The sequence below is a fragment of the Caretta caretta genome, chromosome 1 (genome assembly GCF_965140235.1).
Source record: "Caretta caretta isolate rCarCar2 chromosome 1, rCarCar1.hap1, whole genome shotgun sequence".
Taxonomy (NCBI): domain Eukaryota; kingdom Metazoa; phylum Chordata; order Testudines; family Cheloniidae; genus Caretta; species Caretta caretta.
The window spans coordinates 9,017,035-9,031,745 of NC_134206.1; the positions used below are offsets into that span (position 1 = coordinate 9,017,035).

Genomic DNA, 14,711 nt, shown 5'->3' on the forward strand with positions numbered 1-14,711 from the left:
CTGGACTTTAGTCAAACCCAAGTCACTGGGCTCAGCACAGAGGTAACTGAGTGGAGTTCTCCAGCCAGGGCTGTGCAGGAGGTCCGACTAGATGATCACAATGGTCTCTGCTACCCTTAATTGCTATCAAATCTACCGTCCCATCGCTGACCTCAGTCCCCAGGCTCCAGGCTCATGTCTTTTCACTGGGCGGAACCGTGTGGTGCTTTGCTGCTCCAGCCAGTCAAAAAATGCAAAGAACTAAAAAAGAGCTGAATTCATTTTCCGTTTTCACAAATGGTCATGCAAATTGTTGGCGTTTGTGTTTAGTGGTTTCTAGTTTCAAAGTAAGGCCTGGTTTTAGAAGTGGGGGGTTGGGGTCAGGTGAGTGGGATTTTTAAAAGAAAAATTACCTCAACGTTTTTTTAAAAAGTTGGGATTTCTCATGTTGTGAACCACGAACGACAAGAGGTGAATGGGAAATGGGAAACTTTTATGTGAGAAAATTGCAATAGAAATTTCATCCCCAAATTGGAAAACCAACAATTTTCACACACACACACATGAGAAAAAGGCATTTTTTTCATGACAGAAAGTTGGTTTGTCTGTTTAAAAAAGGCCCCATTGTTCCATTCAATCCCTGTCTGTCTCTGCTCACAGGTGTGGAGCAAACCCCTTCTCGCCTTGCGCTCTGAGTTATGTCTACACTGCAGTGGGAGTGGGATTGCCGCGGGGGCTGCTCGCTTTGATCTAGCTCACTCAGGTCCCAACAGCAGCGAAGCTGCGGCAGCAGGGACTCCGGCATGGGCTCGCCAGCCCGGTCGTTAGCCAGGGGGCCGGGTGGGCTTGGACACCCTGAGATCAAAGCCAGCTCAGATCTGTCTACACGGGCTGCAATCACACCTCTGAGTGCAGTGGAGACACACCCTGAGTGCTGAGTCTCCACAAAGACCTTCACTGGTGGAGCTGGCATTAGACACCTCCTTATGTTGCCATAACAAGCTGCATCTTGCTGGTGCTGCTAATACCCGGCCCTGCTATGGTGCCAGCCATCTGAAGGTCATTTTACAAACATCAGTGACGCCTGGGAGGTGGGTCAGTATCGTGGTCCCCACTTTATGGGTGGGGAAACTGAGGCACGGAGCCCCACTAAGGGTATGTCTATGCTGCAGCTGGGAGGTGTGACTGCAGCTCAGGTCGACGTACATCTTCTGTTTTCATCTTCTGCTGGCAGACTGTCTCTAAAGCACGCACAACGGTCTTGCCAACCCCAAGTGATCAAATCTCCCACATCGGGCCACCCAAAATTAGGAGACCGGTTTACAAATCTGGCCCCGCAGTTAAATCATCAACCTTTAGTAGGTAGAAGGGAAACAGTGCTGGAGAGAGATTGTGTTTACTCTGGAACGTCTGAGAGAGACAGAGGAAGCAAATCCAGACTGTTCTGTGGACAGGCCCGGCTTGATGCAACTATGGCATTGGTCCTGCTTTGCGCAGGGGGTTGGACTAGATGACCTCTGGAGATCCCTTCCAACCCTGATCTTCTATGATTCTTCTATGATTCTATGACACTCCTACAGTCTAGCAAGGGTATGTGAATGTAGACTGCAGCCACCCACTCACAGACCCGGCCTAACATCCAGCGCTCCGCTCTCCAGCTGGCCTCCTTGCTACTGACTCTGGATCATTCTAACAGGTCACGTGCCCTCCGAGCCGGGCAGTTACTCAGACTCCTTCCAGAGCAGTAACACGTAGATAGGGTCCGTCACTCTTACTCCACTGCGCTTGCTTAGGGCAAGAATTAACGTAGGTGATTAAAATAGCGTAGTTTTTTCATTCTGATAGTGATAAACGGCAGGTAAGTAAAAAGAAAAGGAGGACTTGTGGCACCTTAGAGACTAACCAATTTATTTGAGCATGAGCTTTCGTGAGCTACAGCTCACTTCATCGGATGCATACAGTGGAAAATACAGAAGATGTCTTTATTCACACAGACCATGAAAAAATGGGTGTTTATCACTACAAAAGGTTTTCTCTCCCCCCACAGTATGCATCCGATGAAGTGAGCTGTAGCTCACGAAAGCTCATGCTCAAATAAATTGGTTAGTCTCTAAGGTGCCACAAGTACTCCTTTTCTTTTTGCGAATACAGACTAACACGGCTGCTGCTCTGAAACCTGGCAGGTAAGTAGATTTTCTGCCTGGGATAGTGCATTTTTATAAGCATCTACCTACACGCACACATATATACATGATTTTCACACTGAGGAGGCTCCTAAATCGTTATTTAGGCCACTAAATACAGGGTCTGATGTTCAGCATTTATTGGCTTCAACGCACCTGATATTTAGGCCACTGATGTTTAGAGTTAAATGTAGATTTAGGAGCCTAACTTTAGGCACTGAGGTTTGAAAATTGCAGTGCTAGATCCATGCAGTGGTGGTATAGCCAGGCTGGCCCCAGGGTCTTAGAGAGCCAAGGTGGAGGAGATGGTATCCTTTTATTGGACCAGCTTCCAGTGTTGGTGAGAGAGACCAGCTTTCAAGCTTACGCAGAATTTTGTGAAGAAAGCTTGTCTCTCTCGCCAACAGAAGCTGGCCCACTTTGTCTCAGTATCAGATACACACACACACACATCTAATTATGATCACAGACACACACACGCACTTAATTACAATCACAGATACAAAACAGCGAGTAAAAGGATAACCCCCCTAACCTGCATGGTGCTTGGTGGCCGATATTCCTGTCTTTGTTGGGGAGTGGGAGGTCTGGTCCGACTAAGTGGGAGGGCTAGCTGGGTTTTCCTTTTTACAATGGTAATGGCTCTCTCGCAGCACACCCCAGGGATACATATGTATGGCCCAGCTCACCAGGAATGTGAGCAGCCAAACAGTGGTTCCCTTCCTTTTCATTCCAGCCCCTTGGGACACATTTTTCACATTTCTGTAACTAGTGTCTTTTCTTCTTTAGCCCCAGCTGACATGCCCAACATTGCGGGTGGCATGAGGCAGTTAGCCTCAGCTGCAGATAGCCTGGGAGTACTCCCCCGCCACAGACAGGCCCTGCAAAGCTCAGGGGTAAGATAAACCAAAAATCCCAACTCATGGGAGCCCTTGGTTACGGTTTGAAACAGGACGCGAGCACGAGCTGATAGGGGGAGACCTTCGTAAAGCAAGCCCCCATGGATAGATTTATGGACAGCACCGAAAGGTGATTTGCAAAGGGGGAAATAGATTTGTTTGTGGCTTTGTGATGAATAAAGAAGGCTCCCCCAAGAATGTATTTCCCCCACCACCCCCTGTTGTAGCTTAGAAATGTCAAGTCTTGTCTTCTCAGTTTCTGTTGGAGGTGCCGTTGGAGGACTCAGATGTGGATCGGGTGCTTTCTCAAACCCCAGCAGAAGGGATCCTTCACAAAAGAAAACCCTGCTTCCAAGTGTTTAAACAGGTGTTAAGAGAAGCAGAAATAGAAGTAACAAAACCCAAATCAAATCCCAGCCCCTCTCTCATTAGGCTCCGTTTCCGTGGCACCTCGACCATTGCAAACTCCCACGTCTCCAGCCATCTATGCAGTCTTCCAGCACAGATGAGACTTGACTTTCTAATATTAGCAATTGGGGGTCTTTTTAAGGTGAGGGGGAACCAGCAAAACTCCAAAATCTTTGCAGTCTTTCCTTTTTCTATCAGAAAAAAGCAAGAAAGGGCACAGTCCCAATGTGATTTTCCTTTGCAAGTCACCTTCAAAAACATTTAAGGGCCAAATTCTGCTCTTAGGTACCCCATGCCATCCCACCAAGTCTGATCCCCACTACCTTACACCAGCCTTAGGGCAGCCTAACACCAGGAGGGTCACTGTTCAAGGAATAGCAGGTCGTCCCCACCCCGTTCCAGGACTCTATTATTCGAGGATAACGTGTCTCCCGAAGAGAATACTGTGCATTCACCATGAGTGACTCTGGCCCATTGGTCTGATCTATCAGCTTCAGCACAGTGATATGTGACAGTCGCTCCCAGACCCACTTTTCACAGCTGCTGCGGGATGCCCCTGCAAAGAACCTCGCTTTCGAAGAGCTCAGTATTCTCACCAGGATGATTTGGAATAGAAGGCTCTCTTCCCCCACCCCAGCCTGCTGCTAGGAACCTGCCTCTCTCCTGCAGTATGGCCATAGGGGCTATATAAGAACCTAGAGAGAAACTAGGGCCCAGGAAGTGGATCTAGACGAGGCAGCAAGGTCTTGCGGGTAAGGGCATAAGACTAGGAGTTGGAAGGTCTGCTGTCTATTCCCGCCTCTGCCGCTGACCTGGGGAAAGTCACCTCACCTCGCTTGCCATGTCAAATCAACAGCAAGCGTGAAGCCCCCAGTGCGAGTCGTGCGGCCCAAATGTCCTAGTCAGACCTAACACTGGCGGCTTCTGGAAGTGGTAAAGCTTCGTTTCAGAAGACTCCTTCCTCCTGTTGTTCTGCGGCCAGGACTGGTAGACACTGTTCATAAGCAGCTATTCCTAAAGCCCCCATCAGTGGGGTGTCTGGGGCTCTCACAAGCATTAAGGGATTAACCCTTGTAGCCCTCCACGAGGCAGGGAAGCACTCGAATCCTTTTACAGACGGGGGAACTCCGGGGCGAGCAGATTACTGTTCCCTGGTCAAGGTCACAGGGAAAGCGGTGCCCTTTGGCTATTTCCATTCACCAGGAAAGGCTGACAGCACTCGGGGGTTTTATCCTTGGTTCTCCTGCTGGCTCCCTGTGGGTCCGGCTGCAGAGCCCGCAGCAGCAAGCCTCCCCGTGGGGGCTGACTGACTTGGGACTCTCGGGGCTTGCGCTCTACAAACAGCCACGTAGACAGAGCTGGGCTGGGGCTCTGAAAAACATCCCCCTCCTTAGGCTGCAGAGCCCGAGCTCAAGCCCCAGCCGCGGGTTCAAAGTGCTGTCTATACAGCTATGGTTCGAGCGCGAGCATGGGCCCCGCTAACCTGAGTGTCGGCCCAGGCTGGGAGGCTCGCTGCTGTGGGCAGTGTAGACATACCCTGTATGACCCTGGACGAGTCACAGAGTCCAAAATCTCAAAAGCATCCACTAATTTTGGGTGCCCAGCTTGACACACTGTGGGCCTGGTTTTCAGAGGTGCTGAGCCCTGACCTGAAGTCAGTGGAGTCACACTGGTGTACAACTAGATCAGGCCCCGAGATTCAAGCTTGCGATGAATCTTTACATCAGCCACATCCGAACTGGTTTTGGCTCACTGCAAACATTTCACACAGCTCCAGTTATTGGTACACTGCAGGGGTCCTCGGTTCAGAGCATAGGCTCCTACAGACTCTGCTACTGTAACTAGCTCCTTCTCACGTCCCGTTGTCCCATCATACAGTACCCATCTTGTACGGAGACCCTCCAGCTTTATAGCTACATTATAGAATCATAGAATCGTAGGACTGGAAGGGACCTCTAAAATCAACTAGTCCAGTCCCCGGCACTCATGGCAGGACTAAGTATTAGCTAGACCAGTGGTTCTCAAACTTTTGTACTGGTGACCCCTTTCACATAACAAGCCTCTGAGTGTGACCCCCCCTAATAAATTAAAAACACTTTTTTACATATTTAACACCATTATAAAAGCTGGAGGCAAAGCAGTGTTTGGGGTGGAGGCTGACAGCCTCGTGACTCCCTAGGCAATAACCTCATGATCCCCTGAGGGGTCACGACCCCCAGTTTGAGAACCCCTGATCTAGACCATCCCTGACAGGTGTTTGTCCAACCTGCTCTTAAAAACCTCCAGTGACAGAGATTCCACAACCTCCCTAGGCAATTTATTCCAGTGCTTAACCATCCTGACAGTTAGGAAGTTTTTCCTAATGTCCAATCTAAACCATCCTTGCTGCAATTTAAGCCCATTGCTTCTTGTCCTAGCCTCAGAGGTTAAGTAGAACACTTTTTCTCCCTTCTCCTTGTAACAAATTTTTAGGTACTTGAAAACTGTTATCATGTCCAGTGTTCCCCCACCCCCCCTGTCTTCTCTTCTCCAGACTAAACAAACCCAGTTTTTTCAATCATCCCTCATAGATCATGCTTTCTAGACCTTGAATCATTTTTGTTGCTCTTCTCTGGCCTTTCTTCAGTTCTTCCACCTCTTTCCTGAAATGTGGTGCCCAGAACTGGACACAGTACTCCAGCTGAGGCCTAGTCAGGGTGGGAGTAGAGCAGAAAAATTACTGCTTGTGTCCTGCTGACAACACACCTGCTGATACGTTGATTACAGACTCTCTCCCTAAGTTACCCAAATGATTTGGCTGGTTTCCTATAGTGCTGGGCCTACCCTGAATTCTGATTCAGCTGCACTTTTAAAATCAACCTAAGCTTAAACCGCATTATTTGGTGCTGCCTTCTGCCTATCTTGCACCCCATGGCTGCAGCATCTCTTAGCACTGGATATACTGACGTTTTGGCTTGTTTTAACTTCAGCTTTTTAAGGCCCAGATCTATTTTACTTCAGGTATGTATGTGGCCTCCATTACCCAGGAGCTTTGTATGTATCCTCGCAACACCCCTGGGAGGAAAGGAAGTGGGGAACTACAGATGGGAAACTGAGGCACAGAGAGATTAAGGAACTCGCCCAAGGTCACTCAAGAGTTCTGTGGCAGAGCAGGGAATTACATTCAGCATTCCCAAGTCCCAGGCCTTAACCACTGGACCACCCTTCTCTATTCAGATTCTTATACGGCACCCGTCCCAGTGGTATCTGTGTCTATTTGTGACATCTGGTCTGTTATTCCTTATGTGCCCAAGACTCCTGTTTAAATCTACGAGATTTGGGCCCCAAGTCATTTATCTGAAGGGCTTTTCTTCAGCTTTACTTTCATTTTATATTCATAATAATGACCTACCATTACACAGCATCTTTCACCTGGTAGGATCCCAAAGAGTTTTACAGACTGGAAATACCAGGAAGGGGTCATTCACCCACCACTGAAATGCAGCCAGATTATAACAGCAGCTGGTTTTAGGAGAGATACTGAAGAACTCTGTATCCTACTGGATCCTGCAGCTAACCCTCAATTCTTGCAAAAAGTGCAACAGGATCTTTGAGCACACATGACTGTTTTCCTTCTCTGAAGTCAGGAGTAAGTACTCGTGATGTGTTCAGTGGGGCTCATGCTACAGACACCAAACCAAACAAAATGACTGCGTTGATCTGAATGCACAGAAGTGAGAGTCTTTAGGTTTGCAGGGAAGGGCATCCAGCACACAAATGTTTCACTTAGTGCAGGAATGGCGACATCTCTAACGGGTTAAGCCTTCTGCAGAGGGAGGACCTTACAATCGCTCAGGGAACAAATCCAATTTTTACTTAAAACAGACAATGCATCTTTCAATTCGTCTGGCCTGGGGAACTTTGCTCTGAGCTCTGACATCGCAGAAAGCTAAGAAGTTTAGGTTAACTCTGAAATATTTAATATTTGCCAGAAAGCGGACCTGCAGAGCAGAGACCATCTAGCCAGCAGCAGAGAGACGGAAGCGTGAGGAACAGCATCAGCATTCAGTGATTGGGTTTATACCATGATCTCACCAGGCCAAGACTGAAAGACGGAAACTCGTCTCTATTATTCATGGTTCCTATTTGTGAGCTGGCAATGGAGGGGTTTCACAGACAGGTAAGTTACTGTAGTCCACCATTACACCACTTGCTCCTGTTCATAAGGGAGGGGAAATCCCCATTTCCTTCCTACCAATCCCAATCCCTCCACCCTTGCTAGGAAGTAGAACGCCATATGAAGATTTTGAATTTTATTGAAATAAATTAAAGGATGCGTCTGAAGCCCATGGGGTTGGGGGGCACACGGTGACTGTGAAAACCAAGCCGTCACACAGCTAAGTATCTGACATGGCTCCTCTCAGCTGCAAAGCCATCCCCGCACATTCTGCGGTTAGCTCTGCATAAACCCCTGTTCTCTCCAGAAATTCTTACTGGAGCCAGACTCGCTACAGCTGGTCTGACTTGGAATGCGCCTTTACTTCCACTTTGAAAACCCCTATGTGCTTCCTCTGACTTGAAGAGTTTCCACACTTCAATATAGCCACCCCCTCTCCACATCCTTCAGGTAAACCGAATGGCAGTATGGTGTGTCACTGGGACAGTGGCTAGGGTTCCAGCCTGCGATAGAGGTGTCCGACTCTGACTCAGTGCAGACACAGGAGAGTTAGCCTACGGTCTCTCCTGCCAAGGAGAGTCAATAACAAAAAGAGAGAGTCACCTTCCAGAACCCCTCCCTCCAGTTCCAGGGGCTGGGATCCACCACCATTGTCCTTACTCACTGATGGGCCATTTTGCAAATTCCATGTCTCGTGGTTATTTTATTGATGACCAGTACAACTGGAAACGTGCCGCCACGGGCTGCTTTGGCTGAGCGTGGTGTGTGAGGCATTCTTTATGGCTATAACATAAAGGAGATTTCATCAGGGTTCAGGGGAGCCTGGATGTCCAGTTTTCGACTTTTGCTGTCCTTCTCAACTATCTCCAGCCGCAGCGTCGGGGCCTTCCTCTCCTCCTCCTCAGGGGAGGAGCTGTCTTTGGTTTTCAGCAGCTGTTTGTCCGAATCGTCCACCGTGATTCGCAAGGTGCAGCCTCTTGGCAGAAGGTCCTGTTCATAGGCGGCAGCTAATTGGTTCACAACACGACGCTCTACCTGTGGGAAGAAAAACACCCGCCATTAGCAAATCTTCTGCCCTCTTAGATCGGCCTGGCAGGGGATCATAGAATCATAGAATATCCGGGTTGGAAGGGACCTCAGGAGGTCATCTAGTCCAACCCCCAAACAACCTGGAATCTGCAGGGGACACAGTGGATGACATCTAATGGGTCTCTTTCATCTCTAACTCCTGGGATCAGGGCCAACCACCACTCCCTGGGCTGGCGTTGGGGGAAGTGAACAAGCACTGCTGTGTTGGGTGAATGCAGTATGCGCACGGAGCGCGAAATGGCTCCAGCTGCTTCTGAATCCCTTATGCCTGGAACCCTTCAATCAAATAATCTCTTTGTGACTTTAACGGGTGTCAGAGTAGAAACAAATGCAAGACCAAGAGAGAGGTGTGTATCTGTGTGGTTTCAAAAGGATCAGCCACTATGTTCTCTCCCTCAGACTCATGGTCACTGAAGGAATTTCTCTTCACAGGAAGGATACAAACAATAATCCCAGTGAAGATTGGGGGCCTATCCAGAATGTGGGCTGGTGTGCAAGGGGAAGTCTGCGCTGCTGGGTGCAGAATGCAGACGACCAGGGCAAGGTAGCACATCATGCCTTACCTCGTGTTTAATAGACCGGGCGCCATAGTGCAGATTGTAGCCATCTGCCAGCACATCCATCACCTCCCTGTCCCACAGCAACGTGATGTTGTGTCTCACTTTGGCCTGCAGGATGAGAAAGGGGCAGCACGTTAGCGAACTGTCAGGTTGGCTCCAGCTGCTCTCCTGCTCCAGGACATGGTTATCTGGAGGCCATGGCCACACCGAGCATTGACACGGAGGGATGCTGAGGTTACCACCCAGCCAGAGCTCTGGTGAAACGAAACTGAAACTGTATAGCATGGGCTGTGGGTCATGGGTGTCTGCCTGGCCTGGAGGGTCCTGAGTCGCACAGGTGTAAAGTGTAACTACCCAGGTACCCCACTCTCGTTTGACTATAGAGCTAATGATGCATAACACATACTCCACATCCACGCCTCCAGAATTCACCACCCACAACCCCAGCATGCTGCCCACTCCATCCCCACAAGCCCTTGCAACTCAGCTCCATGTGCAAGCGGAGCAGCAAGTGACTCCGATAAGATCCAGGAAGCGTATGATGCTTTAGGGAATCCACGCTGCTCTGGTCCAGCATGGCGTGGAGGAGAGAGGGGTCACCCCCATGAACTAGTCCACTTTGGCACAAGAAGGTTATAGGACAAAAGTCTGGTTAGGGCCCCCCGCTGCATATGGATTAAGGGGAAGGTGAACCCCAAAGCAATACATTCAGCAATGGTCTGGTTTTACCCTCTTGGCCCAAAAGCTCAGCTCCTTGCTGACGAGCTGGATCAGCTCCGAGTGACAGAAGGGGAGAAAATAAACAATCTCGTTGATCCTTCCCAGAAACTCATCTCTTCGGAAGTGAGCCTGCAGACGAGAAAGAGCAAACATCATCATCAGCAGGCCAGAAATCCAAGCCACAGGACACTCTGGATAGCCACCGGCACTAGAAGAGGAGATCCCCAGGAAATCACGCCTGCCTCCAGACTGCTCTTTACACTGCCTCCCACAACACAATGTGTGGCTAATAACCACTGCACCAAGTGTATGCACCAGAACTGCCAGATCCCCGCCATCGAGAGCTTCTCACGCACTGATGTTTGGTGCTAAGGTGAGAGGTTAATAGGTCTAGAAGCAGCACAGGAAGGGACTGAAAATCTCCATGTTCTACGTCCGGCTCCGACACTCGCTTGTATCATTGTACAAGTCACTTAGGCCCCATTTTTCATAAGTGCCCACTGATTTTGCATGCCTGACACTCCTGTACCACAGCTCCTGCTAATATCAATGAGAACTGTGGGTGCTTTGAACCTCAAGCTCTGAGTGTCTCAAGATGGGTGCCTAAAAATGCAGGCACTCAAAATTAGAGGAGGCTTAAAAATATTGGCCGAAAGTGCTCTGATCTCATTTACTCCAGCTTTAAACAAATATTGCTCTACCTCAGGTGTGGGTTGTGAGGGTTCATTCAGGTTTGTATAGTGCTCTGAAGATGTAACACACCATGCCATTGTTGAGTGTTGTTATTAATAGCAGATTTATGTGGCACAGGGCTGGGCAGCTGCCTACAACCAGTGAAACTTCCAGTGCATGCTAGGTGTTGTGGGAAATGGTTTCTATTTAAAACTAGACAGAAGCACTGAAGAATACGCTCCTGGGAACTATCCTGTACTGTCTGGGAATAGTGAAATGGACTCGATGCCCTAATAAGTCTCTCGTCTCTGACTTCTATATGACAAGACGCTATTCTGGTCAGCAAGAGGCGATTTGATTCCAAGTCTACACAAGGAACGTGCCATCTGCAGTGAAGGCAAAGCTTCTTGTTCGTGTTGGAAGTGCAAGTCCGGCAGCACACAGAGTTGCCTTAGAAACTTCTTAAAGAAGCTTAAGAGCAAAAGAACAGACGCTAAGCTCCAGAATTTGTCATTCTGACACATTACATGTGTTTTTATAGATATATATTTGGAACATGTCAGTTCTGTGCACGGCCCTTACGTTGGTGATTGAATCCTGGGCTGTAATTCGATTGGGAGTTCTGCTGCCATCCATTAACCGGCTCACATACACTCACTGCTTATGGCAGCAGCAGAATCTCCTCCTCCTCCGAGTTAACCCCTCAGCACCGGGAGCTGTGTGTGTGTAGGAGAGAGACACTGTGTGTGACACTGCATGATTGAGGATAACATTACTGCTATGTTTTTCATGGCATTGGGTTCAGCTCCCCAATTTGGCCTTGTCCATACTGGGAACAGAACCACACCAGCTCCCCAGTATGCTTAAAGGCAGTTGTTGGTAGCGGGGCTCTAACAGGCTTTCCTGACGAGGGTTATTTGCCGTACCCCTGTGTATAAAACCAAGCAATGTTGATTAGCCGGAATGGGGCGGGGTGCCCATTATCCACTGCATCAAGCTTAAATGTAAAGGCTACCCTGGCTTACCTCAGTGATCTGGTCTCTTATCACTTCTCCCCTTTTGCCAGTGATGCCATATGCCCCCATTTGTCCTCTCCTTCCATAATCATCTCCGTGCCTTCCGCACGCCTCCCTCCATGCATAGAATACCTTCTCTGTACCAGCGGGCCAAGCCTTCCGTCTCCCTTCACTCACACCCCTCCAGACTCAGGCCCACATCTGCAGTACCCACAAGAAGGGAGTCAAGGGCGTTATGAATAATCGGAGCTCCTTGCCATTCACTCCTCGGGGCCTTTCACAGTGGGCCAGGGAGTCCTGGGGAGAGGGAGGGCTTTGTGTTGCTGCTCCACGGGCTGGCGGAAATGAGACAAGTCAGAGAACCCAGAGGGGAACCGGCCAGTGGCTTCCGACTGGCCAAACCAGCAGCAACACTTAAGCCATCCTTGGAGGAGGCCACTGTGAGCCCGTGCCTTCCACAAAGGCAGCCTGCGCGCCCCGTAAAGCCCAAGCTCACCCTCTCCCTGAGGTCTGGCTGTATTGAAACGGGAGTGGACAATCAGATCATCGCCCCGGGCCTGGCTGCTCACCATGGTCCATTCCGCACCCTAGATCTTGCTTCAGCCGAAGCCCTCCCCAAAGCTGACTCCTGCTGTGTTGTTACAAGGAGCGCGACTCCGGGCTGTTCCGGGGACCAGCGCAGCCATGGCGTAACTTAGGCAGCCCAGCCCGGTCTCAGCTGCCACCACCCAGAATCTCCATGGCATTATATGCTTTTCTGGTCCCCTCACTCTGCTGCAGCAGCACAGAGGCCAGGCCGGGATTGGGATGGGGGAGAATCCCAAATTAGTCGTTCCCCTCCCAGGCCGCCGCTAGACTGTAGACTGTCAAGGCAGAGACTGCACGCCTAGCACACTTCTGGGTGATCGAAAATAAACAGCGATAACAGCCCAGGGATGAAAACCTAGGAGATCTGAAATAGGCAATAAATAAAACCCTCTGTACCTTTAAGATTGGGCGAATAACGTTCTCCTTGAATTGCTTTGAGATGGTTATCTTGTCAGTTATCTGGACATCATCTGAAAGGAGACAAAGTCACAGAGGATAAATGTCTAAGGCAAGGCACAGGATGCTTCTCGAGTCTCACTGACCCCTGGAAGAGCGCATGGACATGGCACTTTGCACAGGAGTGAGGAAATGGGCTGGAACAGAAGACTGAGGCTTACGGGAGACTCTGGAAAAGAGACCCAGGAAGTCCTCATACAAGCATGGGCATGCATTGCCACAAGGGCACTATGCTGCTGGCAGTGTGGCTCACTGCAGCTGCCTTTGTGCATGCCATGACCGTCACTTGCGATCAAAGCCCACCAGCTTCTCAAGAAAAAGCAGGTTAAAGAATTAGTGGGGTTGAAGAAAAAAGCAGGTGAAAGAATTAGCACGCATGGGAGGAAGCTTGTTCTTTGTACCCCCACTGATCTTCTACTCCATGGGATCCACCATGCCTGTCAAATATACGAGAGCAAATGGCCTCACTATGCCTGAGGTGCACGGAGATCTGATAACCCAGGGACCCACCCTGGGCCAGCTGCATATACCAGAGGGGACTACCGCTCACTGATGATACTTACTGTGCATGGGACCCTCTCTACTTGCTCAATACTTGCTCTCATAATCCCAGAGAGCTCTCAATTCATCTCCGTAAGGAGACCTCTTCGATAACCAAGGACCTGGCCTGGCCTCCACAGATTATCTATGGATTGTGGATCAAATGTCATGACCGATGCTGATTACATTACACACAAAGTACACCGCCGTCTAGTGTTGTTATGCTTATGGCTGTCATACCTGATCAGTCAGACAAACCGGCGTAGGCTCTGCACTAGTTTCCGAGCTCTGCATTTTTCAATCTCTTTAGCAAACAGCAAAACTTGCACTTAGCCGCTTATGGCCTAAAAATCTCTCTTCATTTCTCTCTCCCTCTGCAATTAGTTAACTACATTATTTAATGCAGCTGTGTTTGTTGAGCTACTGCTTGTGTGAAAGACACTATGGGGAGAATTTCTGAAAGCATGCCAACGGTCAGCTCTTTTGAAAGTCCCATCTTATATGCTCTAAGGGCTGGATTCTGAAAGCCTTACCCACCTGGCTAATACCATTGGCATTCATTATTCACGTAAAGCTGTGGCAGGCGGGGCCCTAAAGTGGCACTGTTCTGCTATGGGTATCTGGGGACAATTGAAGGCCCTGGTTTATAGATGCAAATCTCCAAATGGTGCAGGCCCTTTGCGATCACCTCTTTTCCCCATGTGATACCAGGGCAGTTGAGGTTACCTGAGGGGCTGGAGCTAACTGAAACCCAGGTTAAATGGGAGGCATTCTATGTGATGGCCCCTGAATTCTGGAATTTGCTCCCCTCCATTACCATGACACAGCCCACATGTGTTGATGCACGGATGTTTTCCTGGTGGAGGCCTCATTGGGTACAGGGTTGGAGAGAGAATCAGGTTGAGTGGGGTGGGCGGGTCTTTAGATTCAGACCCAGGACCACTTTGTACTTTTATGCATTCTGTAGTAAAATGTGGTACATAAGCCTAGAGCTGGCGATACAAGGGGGATTTTAAATATGCAACAAAGTATTTGGCATGGTATTCTTCCACTGTGCAGGCCCTTTGTAAGATGAAGGTTGAACAAAACAGAGCAAAGGTGGTAACCTCTATGCACAGCTTCTTCACGTGTAACACTTGCTGCTTTCACAGACAGATGTAAGGACACTGCAGAAGCAGCTCTTTCTTCTATTTATCCAGGTGCTTGTAATGAGCTCGTCCCCATAACATTGAAGCAGCTTTCAAAGCTGAGAACTCAGAAAATTATAAGGCGGCAGATGAAAATCTACTGCAGCCAGACTTTAGAGTCCAAAATACATTTTGCAGCTTGTCATTCATTGCCGCTATCTCAGTAAATTGTACTAATCTCCCAGAAATTAAAATTCAATTCTTTCCTCATTTAGAAGGTGGCACTTGGCATTTTAAAATGTTATTCTTGAAAGTTCA

The 14,711-nt window shown here is 49.1% G+C and overlaps 1 protein-coding gene and 1 long non-coding RNA gene across 3 annotated transcripts in view; one reads left to right on the forward strand and one right to left on the reverse strand.

Moving 5' to 3' along the window:
- LOC142071173 (uncharacterized) overlaps nt 1-14,711 on the forward strand; it is a 56,764-nt gene that overhangs the window by 23,161 nt on the left and 18,892 nt on the right. The window contains exon 2 of the long non-coding RNA XR_012667210.1: nt 7,441-7,628. This is a non-coding gene — a long non-coding RNA (uncharacterized LOC142071173). The remainder of the gene's footprint in view (nt 1-7,440; nt 7,629-14,711) is intronic.
- CLPB (ClpB family mitochondrial disaggregase) overlaps nt 7,747-14,711 on the reverse strand; it is a 145,579-nt gene continuing 138,614 nt past the window's right edge. For both annotated transcript variants that reach the window (XM_048838534.2, XM_048838526.2), the window contains exons 13-16: nt 12,667-12,740; nt 10,004-10,123; nt 9,278-9,382; nt 7,747-8,660 (exon numbers count right to left, since the gene is read on the reverse strand). In XM_048838534.2, coding sequence (XP_048694491.2) covers nt 8,409-8,660; nt 9,278-9,382; nt 10,004-10,123; nt 12,667-12,740 — 551 coding nt within the window. In that variant the 3' untranslated portion in view covers nt 7,747-8,408. The remainder of the gene's footprint in view (nt 8,661-9,277; nt 9,383-10,003; nt 10,124-12,666; nt 12,741-14,711) is intronic.